Genomic DNA, 23220 nt, shown 5'->3' with positions numbered 1-23220 from the left:
CTGGTCCAGGGGAAACAGCTGCACTAGACTGGTCCAGGGAAACAGCTGCACTAGACTGGACCAGGGAAACAGCTGCACTAGACTGGACCAGGGAAACAGCTGCACTAGACTGGTCCAGGGAAACAGCTGCACTAGACTGGTCCAGGGAAACAGCTGCACTAGACTGGACCAGGGAAACAGCTGCACTAGACTGGACCAGGGAAACAGCTGCACTAGACTATACCAGGGAAACAGCTGCACTAAACTGGTCCAGGGAAACAGCTGCACTAGACTGGACCAGGGAAACAGCTGCACTAGACTGGACCAGGGAAACAGCTGCACTAGACTGGACCAGGGAAACAGCTGCACTAGACTGGACCAGGGAAACAGCTGCACTAGACTGGACCAGGGAAACAGCTGCACTAGACTGGACCAGGGAAACAGCTGCACTAGACTGGTCCAGGGAAACAGCTGCACTAGACTGGACCAGGGAAACAGCTGCACTAGACTGGTCCAGGGAAAACAGCTGCACTAGACTGGTCCAGGGAAAACAGCTGCACTAGACTGTACCAGGGGGAAACAGCTGCACTAGACTGGTCCAGGGAAACAGCTGCACTAGACTGGTCCAGGGAAACAGCTGCACTAGACTGGTCCAGGGAAAACAGCTGCACTAGACTGGACCAGGGAAACAGCTGCACTAGACTGGTCCAGGGAAACAGCTGCACTAGACTGGACCAGGGAAACAGCTGCACTAGACTGGACCAGGGAAACAGCTGCACTAGACTGGTCCAGGGAAACAGCTGCACTAGACTGGTCCAAGGCTGCACTAGACTGGACCAGGGGAAACAGCTGCACTAGACTGGACCAGGGAAACAGCTGCACTAGACTGGTCCAGGGAAAACAGCTGCACTAGACTGGAACAGGGAAACAGCTGCACTAGACTGGTCCAGGGAAACAGCTGCACTAGACTGGTCCAGGGAAACAGCTGCACTAGACTGGTCCAGGGAAACAGCTGCACTAGACTGGTCCAGGGAAACAGCTGCACTAGACTGGTCCAGGGAAAACAGCTGCACTAGACTGGTCCAGGGAAACGGCTGCACTAGACTGGTCCAGGGAAACAGCTGCACTAGACTGGACCAGGGAAACAGCTGCACTAGACTGGACCAGGGAAACAGCTGCACTAGACTGGTCCAGGGAAACAGCTGCACTAGACTGGTCCAAGGCTGCACTAGACTGGACCAGGGGAAACAGCTGCACTAGACTGGACCAGGGAAACAGCTGCACTAGACTGGACCAGGGAAACAGCTGCACTAGACTGGACCAGGGAAACAGCTGCACTAGACTGGTCCAAGGCTGCATTAGACTGGACCAGGGGAAACAGCTGCACTAGACTGGACCAGGGGAAACAGCTGCACTAGACTGGACCAGGGAAACAGCTGCACTAGACTGGTCCAAGGAAACAGCTGCACTAGACTGGTCCAAGGCTGCACTAGACTGGTCCAAGGAAACAGCTGCACTAGACTGGTCCAAGGCTGCACTAGACTGGTCCAAGGAAACAGCTGCACTAGACTGGTCCAAGGCTGCACTAGACTGGACCAGGGGAAACAGCTGCACTAGACTGGACCAGGGGAAACAGCTGCACTAGACTGGACCAGGGAAACAGCTGCAATAGACTGGTCCAAGGCTGCACTAGACTGGACCAGGGGAAACAGCTGCACTAGACTGGACCAGGGGAAACAGCTGCACTAGACTGGACCAGGGAAACAGCTGCACTAGACTGGTCCAAGGAAACAGCTGCACTAGACTGGTCCAGGGGAACAGCTGCACTAGACTGGTCCAGGGGAACAGCTGCACTAGACTGGTGAATGGGGATAAAAAGCCCTGCCGTCTCCCACAGAACTTTAAAACTGACGGTAACGGTCAACAGCTCATATCGGTGTGAACGTGGGGTCAGCAGTGCTCTCGTCTGCATCAGTGCCGCGTTCAAGACAACTGGGAAATGTCCGACTTCAGAGCCGCATTCAAGACAACTGGGAAATTTCCGACTTCCGACATCAGTGCGTTCAAGACAACTGGGAAATGTCCGACTTCCGACATCAGTGCGTTCAAGACAACTGGGAACTGGGAAATGTCCGACTTCCGACATCAGTGCGTTCCGCCTCTCCTCTCCCTCCGCCTCTCCTTCTCAGGTGGTAGAGAAAGCTCGGTTCATATTTCATGTTTGTCCGTTGCAGGTGTAAAGCACCTCTTTAGAAATATATAAATATAAATATATATATATAAAGCTCAATACAAGCTGTTTGGCTAAACATGATGACAGTTTAGGAAGGGGGCCATGTTTTGTTTTGGGTTGTTTTGGGGGGTTAGAGAATTAAAAGGTGTCATTTTCCCACACTGACTTCTCATAAACATCCAAAAGAGCAATTGTCCATAACTAGACTCCACATGATTTCATACATTATGACAAAAATAACATGAGAATGATCACATTGAGTTATCAGCCTGTACCAATATAGAGTTAAATGGTCAACATCAGTCTGCACCAATATAGAGTTAAATGGTCAACATCAGTCTGCACCAATATAGAGTTAAATGGTCAACATCAGCCTATACCAATATAGAGTTAAATGGTCAACATCAGTCTGCACCAATATAGAGTTAAATGGTCAACATCAGCCTATACCAATATAGAGTTAAATGGTCAACATCAGCCTATACCAATATAGAGTTAAATGGTCAACATCAGTCTGCACCAATATAGAGTTAAATGGTCAACATCAGCCTGTACCAATATAGAGTTAAATGGTCAACATCAGTCTGCACCAATATAGAGTTAAATGGTCAACATCAGCCTATACCAATATAGAGTTAAATGGTCAACATCAGTCTGCACCAATATAGAGTTAAATGGTCAACATCAGCCTGTACCAATATAGAGTTAAATGGTCAACATCAGTCTGTACCAATATAGAGTTAAATGGTCAACATCAGTCTGTACCAATATAGAGTTAAATGGTCAACATCAGTCTGTACCAATATAGAGTTTAAATGGTCAACATCAGCCTATACCAATATAGAGTTAAATGGTCAACATCAGTCTGTATCAATATAGAGTTAAATGGTCAACATTAGTCTGTACCAATATAGAGTTAAATGGTCAACATCAGCCTATACCAATATAGAGTTAAATGGTCAGCCTATATTATCAGTGAACCAATCGATCGATATACATCGGTCAGGCTGTAGTTAAAATGTAGTGAAAGATAGAGAGAGGGCAGAGAGAGAGAGAGGGCAGAGAGAGGAGAGAGAGAAAGAGAGGGCAGAGAGAGAGAGGGGGCAGAGAGGGCAGAGAGAGACAAAGAAAGAGAGGGCAGAGAGAGGAGAGTGAGAAAGAAAGAGAGGGCAGAGAGAGGGCAGAGGGCAGAGAGAGGGCACAGGGCAGAGAGAGAGAGAAAGAAAGAGAGGGCAGAGAGAGGGCAGAGAGAGGGTAGAGGGCAGAGAGAGAGAAAGAGAGGGCAGAGAGAGGGCAGAGGGCAGAGAGAGAGAAAGAAAGAGAGGGCAGAGAGAGGGCAGAGGGCAGAGAGAGAGAAAGAGAGGGCAGAGAGAGGGCAGAGAGAGGGCAGAGAGAGAGAAAGAGAGGGCAGAGAGAGGGCAGAGAGAGAGAAAGAGAGGGCAGAGAGAGGGCAGAGGGCAGAGAGAGAGAAAGAGAGGGCAGAGAGAGGGCAGAGAGCAGAGAGAGAGAAAGAAAGAGGGCAGAGGGCAGAGAGAGAGAGAAAGAGAGGGCAGAGAGAGGAGAGAGAGAAAGAAAGAGGGCAGAGAGAGAGAGAGGGAGACGGGGAGTGAGCGAGAGAAAAAGAGGGGGAAAGACACACAGAGAATGTGAGAGGAGGAGTAATTTTCTCCTTCCTCTTCTCCCCAAAGCAAACAACCATTTAACTGGATGGACAGAGAGAGAAAAGGGGGGGGGGGGGGGGGGGGTGAGACGTCAGACCTGTTCTCTTCCTTGTTTGTGATTGTTATCAGGGCTATTTTAGGAAGCTACCAGGAAGTCATTAACACACTACAGCCTGACTGGGCTGCTCACTGAGAGGAGAGAGAGATGAGAATAGGGAGGACGAGAGAGAGAGACAGAGAGAGAGAGAGAGAGAGAGACAGAGACAGAGGAAGGAGAGATGAGAATAGGGAGGATGAGAGAGAGAGGAATGATGAGAATAGGGAGGACGAGAGAGAGGATGATGGAGAGATGAGAACAGGGAGGACGAGAGAGAGAGAGAAATGCGAGGGGAGGAGAAAGACTAGAGGAGGGAAAGAGGGATAGAGAATTATGGAAATATAGAAATATGAATTGTAATGATGAAGAGCAATACTCCTTTTTCAACCAATCAACTCCTCCTACTCAGAACCACAACATTTACACACACTTAAACCAAAAAGGAACAATCCCTTTCAACCAGGTCCCAGACGTGTCTCCTCTTCTCCTGTTCTAAAGACTCTCTCTCCCCCTCAATGTTTTATTCCTCATAATGTCTCTGCAGTGTTATCAGATAATGTGTTGTTTCTGCAGGACCCACTGTAGCACCATTACTCAGCCTGGTGCTCTAATGGCTATTGATGCAGCCTGGGGCACCACACACACGTGCTCTCACTTAGACACACCCACTTGCACGCAGACACACACACACACACACACACACACACACACGTGCTCTCACTTAGACACACCCACTTGCACGCAGACACACACACACTCCCAGGGAATGTTGATAAAAATGTCATGGAGGGGTTCAATTGGAAGGTGTTTCTCCAGCAGGAATAACATCAAACAGAGGACACACACACACACACACACACACACAGAGAACATAGAGGACACACACAGACACACAGAGAACATAAAGGACACACACACACAGAGAACATAAAGGACACACACACACACACAGAGAACATAAAGGACACACACACACACACAGAGAACATAAAGGACACACACACACACACAGAGAACATAAAGAACACACACACACAGAGAACATAAAGGACACACACACACAGAGAACATAAAGGACACACACACAGAGAACATAGAGGACACACACACACAGAGAACATAGAGGACACACACACACAGAGAACATAGAGGACACACACACAGAGAACATAGAGGACACACACAGAGAACATAGAAGACACACACACAGAGAGAACATAGACACACAGAGAACATAGACACACAGAGATCATAGAGGACACACACACAAAGAACATAGAGGACACACACAGACAGAGAGAGATCATAGAGGACACACACACACACACATAACATAGAGGACACACACAGACAGAGAGAGAGAGATCATAGAGGACACACACACACACACACACACAGAACATAGAGGACACACACAGACAGAGAGAGAGAGAACATAGGGGAGGGAGGGAGGGAGTCATTCAGTGTGTGTGTGTGTGTGTATGTGTGTGTGCGCGCGTGCGTGCGTATATACAGGTAGCTAGGTAAACCTGAGCCTGCAGAGTAATTCCTACTTAGATGAGGATTTGGCCTCTTGGTTGTCGTGGGCGTGAAGAGCAGAGAGAGATTTAGTGGACTAAGTCAGCTAGGATGAACAAGAGATCACCTCTGGGGTGGAGGAGAGGACAGGAGAGGAGAGGGGGGGTAGAGGGGATGGGAGAGGGGAGAGGAGAGAGGGGTAAGAGAGGAGGGGAGAGAGGAGAGAGGAGAGAGGAGAGGGGTAGAGAGGAGGGGAGAGAGGAGAGGAGAGAGGGGTAGAGAGGAGAGTGGTAGAGAGGAGGGGAGAGAGGAGAGGAGAGAGGGGTAGAGAGGAGAGAGGGTTAGAGAGGAGGGGAGAGAGGAGAGAGGAGAGTGGTAGAGAGGAGGGGAGAGAGGAGAGGGGTAGAGAGGAGGGGAGAGAGGAGAGTGGAGAGGGGATTGTGTTAGAGGTAGAGGTAAAGAGAGAGGTAGAGGTAGAGGGGAGGTAGAGGTAGAGGGGAGGTAGAGGTAGACGTAGAGGGGAGGTAGAGGTAGACGTAGAGCCAAGCTGATGTCCACTGTGTCCCATCTGCCTCATGCTACACAGGGTGACGACACACTCTGGGGTGTGTGTGTGTGTGTGTGTGTGTGTGTGTGTGTGTGTGTGTGTGTGTGTGTGTGTGTGTGTGTGTGTGTGTGTGTGTGTGTGTGTGTGTGTTTGTTTGTGGGGGGGGGGTATGTGTGTGTGTAAACCACTCCTCAGTACATGACAGCCCGCTTGGAGTTTGCCAAAAGGCACCTAAAGGACTCAGACCATGAAAAACAAGATTCTCTGGTCTGATGAAACCAAGATTGAACTCTTTGGCCTGAATGCCAAGCGTCATGTCTGGAGGAAACCTGGCACCATCCCTACGGTGAAGCATGGTGGTGGCAGCATCAGGCTGTGGGGGTGTTTATCAGAAGCAGGGACTGGGAGACTAGTCAGGATCGAGGGAAAGATGAACAGAGAAATGTTCAGAGAGATCCTTGATGAAAACCTGCTCCAGAGCGCTCAGATGAGGGTTCACCTTCCAAGAGAACAACGACCCTAAGCTTCGGGACAAGTCTCAAGTGTCATTGTGGGGTATAGTGATGTCATTGTGAGGTGTAGCGATGTCATTATGGGGTATAGTGATGTCATTGTGGGGGTATAGTGATGTCATTGTGGGGTATAGCGATGTCATTGTGGGGGTATAGCGATGTCATTATGGGGTATAGTGATGTCATTGTGGGGGTATAGCGATGTCATTGTGGGGTATAGCGATGTCATTGTGGGGGTATAGAAATGTCATTGTGGGGGTATAGAAATGTCATTGTGGGGGTATAGCGATGTCATTGTGGGGGTATAGCGATGTCATTGTGGGGGTATAGCGATGTCATCATTCATAATTAACATGTGTGTGTGCGTGTGTCAGGAGTGGCTGGCCAGCATCAATAATGTAAAGTGGGGTTACATCTCAGACACAAGACACACAGCTAGCTGATCTAACTGGCTGATCACACTAATACAACATGACACACAGCTAGCTGATCTAACTGGCTGATCACACTACTAAAACAACAAGACACACAGCTAGCTGATCTAACTGGCTGATCACACTAAATAAACAACAAGACACACAGCTAGCTGATCTAACTGGCTGATCACACTACTAAAACAACAAGACACACAGCTAGCTGATCTAACTGGCTGATCACACTAAATAAACAACAAGACACACAGCTAGCTGATCTAACTGGCTGATCACACTACTAAAACAACATGACACACAGCTAGCTGATCTAACTGGCTGATCACACTACTAAAACAACAAGACACACAACTAGCTGATCTAACTGGCTGATCACACTAAATAAACAACAAGACACACAGCTAGCTGATCTAACTGGCTGATCACACTAAATAAACAACAAGACACACAGCTAGCTGATCTAACTGGCTGATCACACTGAATAAACAACAAGACACACAGCTAGCTGATCTAACTGGCTGATCACACTACTAAAACAACAAGACACACAACTAGCTGATCTAACTGGCTGATCACACTAAATAAACAACAAGACACACAGCTAGCTGATCTAACTGGCTGATCACACTACTAAAACAACAAGACACACAACTAGCTGATCTAACTGGCTGATCACACTACTAAAACAACAAGACACACAGCTAGCTGATCTAACTGGCTGATCACACTACTAAAACAACAAGACACACAGCTAGCTGATCTAACTGGCTGATCACACTAAATAAACAACAAGACACACAGCTAGCTGATCTAACTGGCAGCCAGTGGGGTCAGGGTGAAGAGATACCAGCAGCCAGCGGGGTCAGGGTGAAGAGATACCAGCAGCCAGTGGGGTCAGGGTGAAGAGATACCAGCAGCCAGTGGGGTCAGGGTGAAGAGATACCAGCAGCCAGTGGGGTCAGGGTGAAGAGATACCAGCAGCCAGTGGGGTCAGGGTGAAGAGATACCAGCAGCCAGTGGGGTCACGGTGAAGAGATACCAGCAGCCAGTGGGGTCAGGGTGAAGAGATACCAGCAGCCAGTGGGGTCAGGGTGAAGAGATACCAGCAGCCAGTGGGGTCAGGGTGAAGAGATACCAGCAGCCAGTGGGGTCAGGGTGAAGAGATACCAGCAGCCAGTGGGGTCACGGTGAAGAGATACCAGCAGCCAGTGGGGTCAGGGTGAAGAGATACCAGCAGCCAGTGGGGTCACAGTGAAGAGATACCAGCAGCCAGTGGGGTCAGGGTAAAGAGATACCAGCAGCCAGTGGGGTCAGGGTGAAGAGATACCAGCAGCCAGTGGGGTCAGGGTGAAGAGATACCAGCAGCCAGTGGGGTCAGGGTGAAGAGATACCAGCAGCCAGTGGGGTCAGGGTGAAGAGATACCAGCAGCCAGTGGGGTCAGGGTGAAGAGATACCAGCAGCCAGTGGGGTCAGGGTGAAGAGATACCAGCACCCAGTGGGGTCAGGGTGAAGAGATACCAGCAGCCAGTGGGGTCAGGGTGAAGAGATACCAGCAGCCAGTGGGGTCAGGGTGAAGAGATACCAGCAGCCAGTGGGGTCAGGGTGAAGAGATACCAGCAGCCAGTGGGGTCAGGGTGAAGAGATACCAGCAGCCAGTGGGGTCACGGTGAAGAGATACCAGCAGCCAGTGGGGTCAGGGTGAAGAGATACCAGCAGCCAGTGGGGTCAGGGTGAAGAGATACCAGCAGCCAGTGGGGTCACGGTGAAGAGATACCAGCAGCCAGTGGGGTCAGGGTGAAGAGATACCAGCAGCCAGTGGGGTCAGGGTGAAGAGATACCAGCAGCCAGTGGGGTCAGGGTGAAGAGATACCAGCAGCCAGTGGGGTCAGGGTGAAGAGATACCAGCAGCCAGTGGGGTCAGGGTGAAGAGATACCAGCAGCCAGTGGGGTCAGGGTGAAGAGATACCAGCAGCCAGTGGGGTCAGGGTGAAGAGATACCAGCAGCCAGTGGGGTCAGGGTGAAGAGATACCAGCAGCCAGTGGGGTCACGGTGAAGAGATACCAGCAGCCAGTGGGGTCAGGGTGAAGAGATACCAGCAGCCAGTGGGGTCAGGGTGAAGAGATACCAGCAGCCAGTGGGGTCAGGGTGAAGAGATACCAGCAGCCAGTGGGGTCACGGTGAAGAGATACCAGCAGCCAGTGGGGTCAGGGTGAAGAGATACCAGCAGCCAGTGGGGTCACGGTGAAGAGATACCAGCAGCCAGTGGGGTCAGGGTGAAGAGATACCAGCAGCCAGTGGGGTCAGGGTGAAGAGATACCAGCAGCCAGTGGGGTCAGGGTGAAGAGATACCAGCAGCCAGTGGGGTCAGGGTGAAGAGATACCAGCAGCCAGTGGGGTCAGGGTGAAGAGATACCAGCAGCCAGTGGGGTCAGGGTGAAGAGATACCAGCAGCCAGTGGGGTCAGGGTGAAGAGATACCAGCAGCCAGTGGGGTCAGGGTGAAGAGATACCAGCAGCCAGTGGGGTCAGGGTGAAGAGATACCAGCAGCCAGTGGGGTCAGGGTGAAGAGATACCAGCAGCCAGTGGGGTCAGGGTGAAGAGATACCAGCAGCCAGTGGGGTCGCGGTGAAGTGCCTTGGTCAAGGGCACAGCAGCTGATTTTTGTTTTTACGTTGGCGGCTCTGGGATTCGAACCAGCAACCTTTTGGTTACGGGGGCCAATGCTGTAACCCCGAGGCTCCCTGCCACCCCTGTGTATAGGTCAGGCATGGGAAATGTGGGTCGAAGTGTACCTATGTGTGTGTGTGTGTGTGTGTGTGTGTGTGTGTGTGTGTGTGTGTGTGTGTGTGTGTGTGTATGTGTGTGTGTTGTGGTGTGGTGTGTGTGTGTGTGAACCTGCGTTGTGTATGTAAGCATGGAATGATCCGTGTGTGCAGCTATTCTCCTGTGACGTTGCTACAGTTCAACACAACACAACAGACTGTCTTCAGGTGCATAAAGAACATTCAAACACACACACACACACACACACACACACACACAAACACACAACCAGGGGAACTAATGGGTCCTCAAAGCCAAAGTGTAAAACAAGAAATGATCCAGTCGATCTCCTCCCAGACAGGCCTGTGTAGAAATGCCCTGTTGTGGTGTAATGGTCCAGGATCTCCTCCCAGACAGGCCTGTGTAGAAATGCCCTGTTGTGGTGTAATGGTCCAGGATCTCCTCCCAGACAGGCCTGTGTAGAAATGCCCTGTTGTGGTGTAATGGTTCAGGATCTATCTGGTCAAGTAGACGGGGAAGTCTTCAATACACATTCTACTCTGCTGGGACTTTGGCCATTGTTGGCACTACTATCCACAGAGGTATTTTAGAGAAGAACATAACATTACTCACACACACACAGGGACACACACACACACAGGGACACACACAGGGACACGCTCACACACACACAGACAGGGACACAGACAGGGACACGCTCACAGACAGGGACACACACAGGGACACACACAGGGACACACACAGGGACACACTGACTTCTCTGCGTACACAGTGTGAGGCTGTGGAGAGAGGCCTAGTACAGGGTGCAGGCCAGCCTGATGAACATGTGGACGTGCCTGGAAGGAGGGGAATGTGGTCACATAGCCTGGCCAAATTAAAAACATCCACACAGAGAGAACGAAACAGAGAGAGGTAGGGGAGGAGGAGAGAGACACCGAAAGGAAGAGGGGAGAGCCAGAGAGAGAGAGAGAGAGAGAGGAATCCCAGAGACAGAGAGATGTAGAGGAGGAGGAGAGAGACACCGAAAGGAGGAGGGGAGAGCCAGAGAGAGAGAGGAATCCCAGAGACAGAGAGATGTAGAGGAGGAGGAGAGAGAGAGAGAGAGAGAGAGAGAGGAATCCCATAGACAGAGAGATGTAGAGGAGGAGAGAGAGAGAGACAGAGAGAGAGAGAGAGAGAGGAATCCCAGAGACAGAGAGATGTAGAGGAGGAGGAGAGAGACAGAGAGAGAGAGAGAGAGAGAGAGATGTAGAGGAGGAGAGAGACAGAGACAGAGAGATGTAGGAGGAGGAGAGAGAGAGAGAGAGAGAGAGAGAGAGAGAGAGAGAGAGAGATGTAGAGGAGGAGGAGAGAGAGAGAGAGAGAGAGAGAGACAGAGAGAGAGGGGAATCCCAGAGACAGAGAGAAAACAGCAGAATATGAAGAGAGAGAGCAGCTCTGAGCCCTGTTGTGATTGAGGGGTAGTTTGGCGGGTTGTACACTGCGTGTGATTTCGGCGTCCACGGGCCTCCTCTGTGTGTGTGTGTGTGTGTGTGTGTGTGTGTCAGCTCCATGCCAGCTCACTGGGTTAAATATAGCTACTGGGCAGCGATCCCAGACTGTATTAACAATATATACCACCACCACTTTAGATAATACTGACACCGGATAGCAGGGAGGGAGAGGGGGAGGGGATAGGAGGGGGAGGGAGGGTAGGATAGGGGGAGAGGGGGAGGGACACTGGAGAGGGAGGATAGGAGGGGGAGGGAGGGAGGGAGGGGAGGATAGGAGGAGAGGGGGGAGGGAGGGTAGGATAGGAGGAGAGGGGGGATAGGAGGGGGAGGGAGGGGAGGATAGGAGGAGAGGGGGGATAGGAGGAGAGGGGGGATAGGAGGAGAGGGGAGGATAGGAGAGGATAGGAGGAGGAGCGAGGCGAGGATAGGAGGAGAGGGGGGATATTAGGAGAGGGGAGGATAGGAGGAGGGGAGGATAGGAGGAGAGGGGAGGATAGGAGGGGGAGGGAGGGGAGGATAGGAGGAGAGGGGGGATAGGAGGGGGAGGGAGGGGAGGATAGGAGGAGAGGGGGGATAGGAGGGGGAGGGAGGGGAGGATAGGAGGAGAGGGAGGATATGAGGGGGAGGGAGGGAGGGGAGGATAGGATAGGAGGAGAGGGGGGATAGGAGGAGAGGGGGGATAGGAGGAGAGGGGGGATAGGAGGAGAGGGGAGGATAGGAGGAGAGGGGAGGATAGGAGGAGAGGGGGGATAGGAGGGGGAGGGAGGGGAGGATAGGAGGAGAGGGGGGATAGGAGGAGGGGAGGATAGGAGGAGAGGGGAGGATAGGAGGAGAGGAGGAGAGGGGGGATAGGAGGGGGAGGGAGGGGAGGATAGGAGGAGAGGGGGAGAGACTGGAGAGGGAGGAAAAAGTTAGGAAGAGAGGAGAATGGTAGAGAGGTAGAGTCAGAGGGGAGAGGAGAATGGTAGAGAGGTAGAGTCAGAGGGGAGAGGAGAATGGTAGAGAGGTAGAGTCAGAGGGGAGAGGAGAATGGTTGAGAGGTAGAGTCAGAGGGGAGAGGAGAATGGTAGAGAGGTAGAGTCAGAGGGGAGAGGAGAATGGTAGAGAGGTAGAGTCAGAGGGGAGAGGAGAATGGTTGAGAGGTAGAGTCAGAGGGGAGAGGAGAATGGTAGAGAGGTAGAGTCAGAGGGGAGAGGAGAATGGTAGAGAGGTAGAGTCAGAGGGGAGAGGAGAATGGTAGAGAGGTAGAGTCAGAGGGGAGAGGAGAATGGTAGAGAGGTAGAGTCAGAGGGGAGAGGAGAATGGTAGAGAGGTAGAGTCAGAGGGGAGAGGAGAATGGTAGAGAGGTAGAATCAGAGGGGAGAGGAGAATGGTAGAGAGGTAGAGTCAGAGGGGAGAGGAGAATGGTAGAGAGGTAGAGTCAGAGGGGAGAGGAGAATGGTAGAGAGGTAGAGTCAGAGGGGAGAGGAGAATGGTAGAGAGGTAGAGTCAGAGGGGAGAGGAGAAGACCATGAGGGGAAGAGGAAGGGAGGAGAGCAGAGGAACAGGGGGGGGGGCAGAGAAGGAGAAGAGGAACACCTCAGTGGGACAGAAAATAAATGAAACTCAGCCACCCACACTCCATCCATTCTGCCAGGAGAGTGTGTGTGTCATTCCATACTAGAGTGCATGCCAAGGAGAGGAGTCGTGGGACAGATACCAACTCTGGCCTGAGCTTGTCTGTGTCCAGCGAAACACAGCACACAGTTATGTAAACCTGAATGTTTATATGCTGTGTAGACTGGTAATAAAGGGTTTATAACCCCTTTGTGAGTATTAACAGACTAGTTATAACCTGAGGGTTACACTACTGACCTACAACACACAGCTCTCCAGTTAGCTTCAACACAACACTGTGGAACGAGTGACACAGACAGACAAGGACAGGTGTGTAGACTGGAGGGACAGAGACCCCAACACAGACAGAGACAGAGAAGGTGTGCAGACAGGAGAGGAGAGAGACCCCAACACAGACAGAGACAGAGAAGGACAGGTGTGTAGACTGGAGGGACAGAGACCCCGACACAGACAGAGACAGAGAAGGTGTGTAGACTGGAGAGGAGAGAGAACCCAACACAGACAGAGAAGGTGTGTAGACTGGAGAGGAGAGAGAATCCACGCTCCGATATGAGCTGATGTAATAACAACATACACTGCCTAGATATCACTAGTTATTAGACCACTTGACAAGGCAAATAGCCTCCTGAGGACACGATCCCAGACATGGCAGTAGACTTCTTGCACCGAGGCAGTCTGCTCTCATCTCCAAAGAGACGGTCTCTCTCGCCAGACTCAGGGTTCAACGGCTGTGAGAAGAGACGACCACAGAGGAGACCTTCCTAAGCCTGTAATAGTGGTGGCTGATGGGTAAAGGCAGCATGAAATCCAAAGGGCTCCCTCCTCTCACTCTAATAGCTGCCTAATGTTTACCATAATTACAGGGGCTGTCGTGCCTCTCCACGGGTGTGTCTGGGACCTTATGGGGCGAGAGAGAGAACCTAGGCTCCATCTCAAATGGCACCCTATTTCCTATTTAGTGCACTACTTTTGACCAGATCCTATAGGGAATAGGCTGCCATTTAGGACACAACCCGTTTTGCGGGGCTCTACAGAGCGACCATCTCACGCGCACTTCTATACTATTCTACTGCACCTTAGTCCGTTCCGCTCTGACATCGCTCATCCATATGTATATAGTCTTAATTAATGCCTACTTATATGTGTGTATTGGGTCTACCTTGTGTCATTTGTTAGATATTATTTGTTAGATATTACCGCCCCGTCGTAGCTAGAAACACAAGCATTTCGCGACACCGGCAATAACATCTGCTAATCACGTGTATGTGACCGATAACGTTCGAATGTATCGTTTTGTAAGCTACTGCCTGAGCCTTGGTTCGCAACATATAGAGTGAATACAGCCATCTAGCTGCCGCCTAGTAGTGGGTCTCTTTCTGGGCTCAGGCAGGGAAAGGGAGATAGAAGAGAGAGTGAAAACAAATACATGAAACGGTGCTACTGTTTCCTTAAGAGCAGCTAATGGGCGGTTCGGTTAAACGTCCACACGAAGCGGTAGGTCGTTTTTCTATTGCAATCACCGCTGCCTCTCCGCGACATACGACTCTTAAAAACGGCGAGACGGAGGGGGGGGAGTAGCGTTATCTCCTCCTTGTTTGCTACCTAGTAGGTTGCCTCCAGAAAGGAGAGCGCCAACGAGACACCACTTAGCATTTGAAAGGCATTTTGGCCCCGGCTACAACAAAAGGGCCTATGTCGTCGCATTCCGACTCGCTGTTGTAGAGGTGTGAATGAACAAGGATAGAGATAATTGTCTCTTGGTTTCTCCTTTTCACAGAGGCTTATGGTTTTAAAGTCGTGATCCCAAAGACGGCTCACAACGCACAAATCAACACTCGTGCTACAGAGGACACCTCCCTCGGCTGGTGCTGACACATGCGCAGATCAACTGCTGGAGCGTCAATTATTATATTAAGACGTTTACATGTCCTAATAATCGGAAACATTAAAAACATATATAAAAAATATTTAAAAAAATGGGTGTTTAATCGTTGTGTGGTTACTTCGATATTGACTTTGACACCGATTTATGAGAAAACGACTATTGCATAATCTGCCTACTGCCATAATCAGTTTAATAGCGAATTAATGGTGAACATAAACATACGATGTTTCATCATACAATCGCAATACACCGTAATGCATTGGCCAGTGTCTGTTAATCTAGCTCTATCAAAAGCAAAAGTTATCTATCCACATAACAGTGTAGTATTAGACTATTCTATCATCACCCCGCTAAACTAAAGTTCAGACAGTAGCCTATAGGTTTATTACGTCCCTGTCGAGTAGCTTCTTGTTTTTTCAAGATGTCTAGTAGTCTAGTATGTTGTTATTCTGTGTCTGTTTCCCTCTCACACACCTAGACGAGACTGTCAAGTAGAAATCACGATTGGAGACATATTTAGGCTACTATAGTACTCTCAACCGTTATGAGATTCATATTTGAAGTACAGCTGGAAATGTGCTTTACTGTTATTAACAACTGGAAAATGCTGGCATCAATGTGATCAACCGTGGGCGAGAATGGCTGCTGAGCAGGAAAACAATGTTGCAACAAGTTTCCGCAGAGAAAAATGTAACAGTTAAACTACCAAAGACAAAACAACTCGTGTGGAACTTCGTCCGACAGTTTAAAAGTAATCCGCATATCAAGTAGTCCCCCCGAAAACGTGTTCAACCAACTAACTATGGACACTCTCCCCAGTTAGCTTCCTATGCTAACTATGGACACTCTCCCCAGTTAGCTTCCGATGCTAACTATGGACACTCTCCCCAGTTAGCTTCCTATGCTAACGTTACCTATGGACACTCTCCCCAGTTAGCTTCCTATGCTAACACTAACTATGGACACTCTCCCCAGGTAGCTTCCTATGCTAACACTAACTATGGACACTCTCCCTAGTTAGCTTCCTATGCTAACGTTAACTATGGACACTCTCCCCAGTTAGCTTCATATGCTAACTATGGACACTCTCCCCAGGTAGCTTCCTATGCTAACGTTAACTATGGACACTCTCCCCAGTTAGCTTCCGATGCTAACGTTAACTATGGACACTCTCCCCAGTTAGCTTCATATGCTAACTATGGACACTCTCCCCAGGTAGCTTCCTATGCTAACGTTAACTATGGACACTCTCCCCAGTTAGCTTCCGATGCTAACTATGGACACTCTCCCCAGTTAGCTTCCGATGCTAACGTTAGCCTGGGCTAAAAGCAAAACAGCAGCATTGCCCTCAAAAGGGCTCCCACAGTCGGAAAGAGATTTTATGAAAATACAACAAGGCGCAAAGTTAGTTGTTGGCTACAAAGAGGGAAGTGAGTGGATTGTGTACTTTGTAAACACAAGCGCTTGTTGGCACACTGTTTTGAAACAACCGTAGAGTGAGTTCAAAGCAGTTCACTGAAGCGCAGTTACAAGAATGATCTCAACTTTTCCGGCGGGGGCGAAGGAGATGTAGCCCAACTTAACGGGGGTGTGGGGGGGTAGTGTGTGTACTATGTAGAGTAGACTAAAACCACGGGCATCTTGGCCCGGTGACCGTATCTTTAACTTACCGCTATAAGTGTGTTGTTCCTCTGCTCCGTCGAAGACGCCGACTCGGGGTCTTGCTGTTTACTCTGATGCTTGCTGTTGGCAGACTTCTTCGCCCTCTGCTCCAGGCTCCGCTGGTAGAGACTCACCGTCTCCCTCCGCTCGAGCTCCAGCTGCTCGGCGTGGGCTTGCTGGTAACGGTTCTCACAGTTGACATGGTGCCGCCTGCACCCTTCTATCCTCTGCCGTAGTCTCTCCACGACCGTGCTGTGTTTGGGTATGCCCACGTTGTTGGGGTTTACACCCGGATTCATGCCACTCGCCATGGCATTGTTGTTGATGCAAATGTTACTGCCGTTCGCGGCAGCGGGGGTTGCAAAGTCCCCCATCATTCACCCGAAATGATAGTATTTTGGACTAAGTTTTGATTCCCCTCAAGCCTCAAAGTAGTCTCTTCGTCTTCTAGGCTAAATGTTACTGGGAAACGGGAGATGGTAGTTAGATTAAATGACGAACAAGACGGACCGGGTGATTCAAATGACCGTAAGGACAGTAAACAAACGGTGATCGGTGTTGATTCTTGTTCCCTCCTTCGGGACAGGACGCGGAGGCTCCACCATTCAACACGGTTTTCAAATATCACCTTGTCCCGTCCATGAAAAACACCGATAACAATATCCCATAGCCCAGCACGAAGGCTTCAAGAACGAGCAGGCTGGTCCGTATAAATCAACACATCAACCGCGGCCAGACTATTAGCAAAGGTAATAAGTCCATAGGAAACAACCGGATATTAAGCTACAGGCGATCATCACTGCCTCCGATTCCCACTCACACACATAACAGACCGACGCTGCCTCGAGCTCGCCGTTGTTTTATTATGTTGTCCTTTGTGAAAAAGTTTTGCTGTTTGAACCGAAGGGGCTCCGGAGTTGCTCCGTGAACTTGCTGCATTTCATTGGTTTGGTCGGTAAAAATCCTTAAGCTGAACGTGAAGAAGAGTTGTCGTGATAGGGAACCGGGTCCCGTGAACTGGTGCACAGCGAAATCCTGAAGACACCCGCGGTGGCCGTGATCTCTCGGCTGGTCGCTAGTAGCTGTTCGCTGCCACCATCACAATCATCAAGACCTATCCTCCTCCATGCCAGCGGAGCGATATCAGGACGAGAGTTTAGTCAAAACCAGCTAGAGGCTGTGAGTAGCCCAACGGCACAGAGGAAAACCCGGAGTGGAGTGTGCATGTTCCAGCCACGCCGGATCAGTAACGAATAAACAGTTGAATGAAAGCAGAATACATTTAGACCTAGTGGCCGGTCACTGTACTTACCATCAGGCATTGCAACGTCAAAGCAATGTTGTCGCTCACATATATATATATATATATATATATATATATATATATATATATATATATATATATAGGCAATTCAAATGAAAAGTCAAATCGTAGTGTATTGGTGGCGTGGTGACACATGTTTAGCAGATGTTATAGTGTAGTAGTGCAATGCTTATGTTTCTAGCTCCCAACAGTGCAGTAATATCTAACAATATAAAACAATACACTCAACACTAAAAAAGTAAAATCATGTAATGGAGAAATATCAGGATGAGCAATGTCAGAGTCCGGAATATAAATATATATAATCATTATAATATATATATATATATATATATATATATATATATATATAGATAGATAGATAGATAGATAGATAGATAGATAGATAGATAGATAGATATGGACAGTATATGGATAGAATATATAGTATATCTGTAGAATATATATAGTATATCTGTAGAATATGTAGGATAGAATATGTAGTGTTTCTGTAGAATATGTAGTATATCTGTAGAATATGTAGTATATCTGTAGAATATGTAGTTTATCTGTAGAATATGTAGTATATCTGTAGAATATGTAGTATATCTGTAGAATATATAGTATATCTGTAGAATATATAGTATATCTGTAGAATATGTAGTGTATCTGTAGAATATGTAGTATAGAATATATAGTATATCTGTAGAATATGTAGTATAGAATATATAGTATATCTGTAGAATATGTAGTATATCTGTAGAATATGTAGTATATCTGTAGAATATATAGTATATCTGTAGAATATGTAGTATATCTGTAGAATATGTAGTATATCTGTAGAATATATAGTATATCTGTAGAATATGTAGTATATCTGTAGAATATGTAGTATATCTGTAGAATATATAGTATATCTGTAGAATATATAGTATATCTGTAGAATATGTAGTATATCTGTAGAATATGTAGTATACAGTGCCTTGCGAAAGTATTCGGCCCCCTTGAACTTTGCGACCTTTTGCCACATTTCAGGCTTCAAACATAAAGATATAAAACTGTATTTTTTTGTGAAGAATCAACAACAAGTGGGACACAATCATGAAGTGGAACGACATTTATTGGATATTTCAAACTTTTTTAACAAATCAAAAACTGAAAAATTGGGCGTGCAAAGTTATTCAGCCCCTTTACTTTCAGTGCAGCAAACTCTCTCCAGAAGTTCAGTGAGGATCTCTGAATGATCCAATGTTGACCTAAATGACTAATGATGATAAATACAATCCACCTGTGTGTAATCAAGTCTCCGTATAAATGCACCTGCACTGTGATAGTCTCAGAGGTCCGTTAAAAGCGCAGAGAGCATCATGAAGAACAAGGAACACACCAGGCAGGTCCGAGATACTGTTGTGAAGAAGTTTAAAGCCGGATTTGGATAGAAAAAGATTTCCCAAGCTTTAAACATCCCAAGGAGCACTGTGCAAGCGATAATATTGAAATGGAAGGAGTATCAGACCACTGCAAATCTACCAAGACCTGGCCGTCCCTCTAAACTTTCAGCTCATACAAGGAGAAGACTGATCAGAGATGCAGCCAAGAGGCCCATGATCACTCTGGATGAACTGCAGAGATCTACAGCTGAGGTGGGAGACTCTGTCCATAGGACAACAATCAGTCGTATATTGCACAAATCTGGCCTTTATGGAAGAGTGGCAAGAAGAAAGCCATTTCTTAAAGATATCCATAAAAAGTGTTGTTTAAAGTTTGCCACAAGCCACCTGGGAGACACACCAAACATGTGGAAGAAGGTGCTCTGGTCAGATGAAACCAAAATTGAACTTTTTGGCAACAATGCAAAACGTTATGTTTGGCGTAAAAGCAACACAGCTGAACACACCATCGCCACTGTCAAACATGGTGGTGGCAGCATCATGGTTTGGGCCTGCTTTTCTTCAGCAGGGACAGGGAAGATAGTTAAAATTGATGGGAAGGTGGATGGAGCCAAATACAGGACCATTCTGGAACCTGATGGAGTCTGCAAAAGACCTGAGACTGGGACGGAGATTTGTCTTCCAACAAGACAATGATCCAAAACATAAAGCAAAATCTACAATGGAATGATTCAAAAATAAACATATCCAGGTGTTAGAATGGCCAAGTCAAAGTCCAGACCTGAATCCAATCGAGAATCTGTGAAAAGGACTGAAAACTGCTGTTCACAAATGCTCTCCTCCAACCTCACTGAGCTCGAGCTGTTTTGCAAGGAGGAATGGGAAAAAATTTCAGTCTCTCGATGTACAAAACTGATAGAGACATACCCCAAGCGACTTACAGCTGTAATCGCAGCAAAAGGTGGCGCTACAAAGTATTAACTTAAGGGGGCTGAATAATTTTGCACGCCCAATTTTTCAGTTTTTGATTTGTTAAAAAAGTTTGAAATATCCAATAAATGTCGTTCCACTTCATGATTGTGTCCCACTTGTTGTTGATTCTTCACAAAAAAATACAGTTTTATATCTTTATGTTTGAAGCCTGAAATGTGGCAAAAGGTCGCAAAGTTCAAGGGGGCCGAATACTTTCGCAAGGCACTGTATCTGTAGAATATGTAGTTTATCTGTAGAATATATAGTATATCTGTAGAATATGTAGGATAGAATATGTAGTATATCTGTAGAATGTGTAGCATATCTGTAGAATATGTAGTATATCGATAGAATATGTAGTATATCTGTAGAATATGTAGTATATCTGTAGAATATGTAGGATAGAATATATAGTATATCTGTAGAATATGTAGTATATCTGTAAAATATGTAGTATATCTGTAGAATATGTAGTATATCTGTAGAGTATGTAGGATAGAATATGTAGCATATCTGTAAAATATGTAGTATATCTGTAGAATATGTAGTATATCTGTAGAATATGTAGTATATCTGTAGAATATGTAGTATATCTGTAGAATATGTAGTATATCTGTAGAGTATGTAGTATATCTGTAGAGTATGTAGTATATCTGTAGAGTATGTAGTATATCTGTAGAGTATGTAGTATATCTGTAGAGTATGTAGTATATCTGTAGAGTATGTAGTATATCTGTAGAATATGTAGTATATCTGTAGAATATGTAGTATATCTGTAGAGTATGTAGGATAGAATATGTAGTATATCTGTAGAGTATGTAGGATAGAATATGTAGTGTTTCTGTAGAATATGTAGTATATCTGTAGAATATGTAGTATATCTGTAGAATATGTAGTATATCTGTAGAATATGTAGTATATCTGTAGAATATGTAGTATATCTGTAGAATATGTAGTATATCTGTAGAGTATGTAGGATAGAATATGTAGCATATCTGTAGAGTATGTAGGATATAATATGTAGCATATCTGTAGAATATGTAGTATATCTGTAGAGTATGTAGGATAGAATATGTAGCATATCTGTAGAGTATGTAGGATATAATATGTAGCATATCTGTAGAATATGTAGCATATCTGTAGAGTATGTAGTATATCTGTAGAATATGTAGCATATCTGTAGAATATGTAGTATATCTGTAGAGTATGTAGTATATCTGTAGAATATGTAGTATATCTGTAGAGTATGTAGTATATCTGTAGAGTATGTAGGATAGAATATGTAGCATATCTGTAGAATATGTAGTATATCTGTAGAGTATGTAGTATATCTGTAGAGTATGTAGGATAGAATATGTAGCATATCTGTAGAATATGTAGTATATCTGTAGAGTATGTAGCATATCTGTAGAGTATGTAGAATAGGATATATACTATATCTGTAGGATATATAGTATATCTGTAGAAAATATTATATGTAAAACAATAGTTAAATAGGATACATTTGGACTAGAATACAGTATATACATATGAAGTGGGTAAAACAGGATGTAAACATGATTAAAGTGACCAGTATTAGACGACTATGTACATAGGGCAGCAGTCTCTAAGGTGCAGGGTTGAGTACAGGGTGGTATGCCGGATAGTGACAGTGACTAAAGTTTAGGGCAGCAGTCTCTAAAGGTGCAGGGTTGAGTACAGGGTGGTATGCCAGATAGTAACAGTGACTAAAGTTTAGGGCAGCAGTCTCTAAAGGTGCAGGGTTGAGTACAGGGTGGTATGCCGGATAGTGACAGTGACTACTGTTTAGGGCAGGGTACTGGGCAGAGGCAGACGAGTGATGACTATTTAACCTTCTGGCCTGGAGATAGAAGCTGTTTTTCAGAGTCTCGATCCCAGCTTTGATGCACCTCTACTGACTCCGCCTTCTAGATGGTGGCAGGGTGAACAGGCCGTGGCTCGGATGGCTGAGGTCCTTGATGATCTTCTAGATGGTAGCGGGGTGTACAGGCCGTGGCTCGGATGGCTGAGGTCCTTGATGATCTTCTAGATGGTGGCGGGGTGAACAGGCAGTGGCTCGGATGGCTGAGGTCCTTGATGATCTTCTAGATGGTAGCGGGGTGTACAGGCCGTGGCTCGGATGGCTGAAGTCCTTGATGATCTTCTAGATGGTAGCGGGGTGTACAGGCCGTGGCTCGGATGGCTGAGGTCCTTGATGATCTTCTAGATGGTAGCGGGGTGTACAGGCCGTGGCTCGGATGGCTGAGGTCCTTGATGATCTTCTAGATGGTAGCGGGGTGAACAGGCAGTGGCTCGGATGGCTGAGGTCCTTGATGATCTTCTAGATGGTGGCGGGGTGAACAGGCAGTGGCTCGGATGGCTGAGGTCCTTGATGATCTTCTAGATGGTGGCGGGGTGAACAGGCAGTGGCTCGGATGGCTGAGGTCCTTGATGATCTTCTAGATGGTGGCGGGGTAAACAGGCCGTGGCTCGGATGGCTGAGGTCCTTGATGATCTTCTAGATGGTAGCGGGGTGAACAGGCAGTGGCTCGGATGGCTGAGGTCCTTGATGATCTTCTAGATGGTAGCGGGGTGAACAGGCCGTGGCTCGGTTGGCTGAGGTCCTTGATGATCTTCTAGATGGTAGCGGGGTGAACAGGCCGTGGCTCGGATGGCTGAGGTCCTTGATGATCTTCTAGATGGTAGCGGGGTGAACAGGCAGTGGCTCGGATGGCTGAGGTCCTTGATGATCTTCTAGATGGTGGCGGGGTGAACAGGCAGTGGCTCGGATGGCTGAGGTCCTTGATGATCTTCTAGATGGTAGCGGGGTGAACAGGCAGTGGCTCGGATGGCTGAGGTCCTTGATGATCTTCTAGATGGTAGTGGGGTGAACAGGCCGTGGCTCGGATGGCTGAGGTCCTTGATGATCTTCTAGATGGTGGCGGGGTGAACAGGCCGTGGCTCGGATGGCTGAGGTCCTTGATGATCTTCTAGATGGTGGCGGGATGAACAGGCAGTGGCTCGGATGGCTGAGGTCCTTGATGATCTTCTAGATGGTAGCGGGGTGAACAGGCCGTGGCTCAAATTTCTTCAGCCTCCTGAGGTTGAAGAGGTGCTGTTGCACCTTCTTCAC

The 23220-nt window shown here is 47.6% G+C and overlaps 1 protein-coding gene across 1 annotated transcript in view; it reads right to left on the bottom strand.

The window, feature by feature from the left end:
• The window catches only part of LOC118946760 (mastermind-like protein 3), a 231003-nt gene extending 213306 nt beyond the window's left edge, over window positions 1-17697 (bottom strand). The window contains 1 exon segment of the mRNA XM_090210029.1: window positions 16430-17697. Within this exon segment, the coding sequence (XP_090066155.1) occupies window positions 16430-16798 (369 nt within the window). The 5' untranslated portion in view covers window positions 16799-17697.
• Between the last annotated feature and the right edge of the window lie 5523 nt (window positions 17698-23220).

The sequence above is a fragment of the Oncorhynchus mykiss genome, chromosome 19 (assembly GCF_057628025.1).
Source record: "Oncorhynchus mykiss isolate SJ-2025 chromosome 19, ASM5762802v1, whole genome shotgun sequence".
Lineage (NCBI taxonomy): Eukaryota > Metazoa > Chordata > Actinopteri > Salmoniformes > Salmonidae > Oncorhynchus > Oncorhynchus mykiss.
Note: the sequence above shows the minus strand (reverse complement) of the source record. Positions and strands in the feature narration are given on the sequence as shown.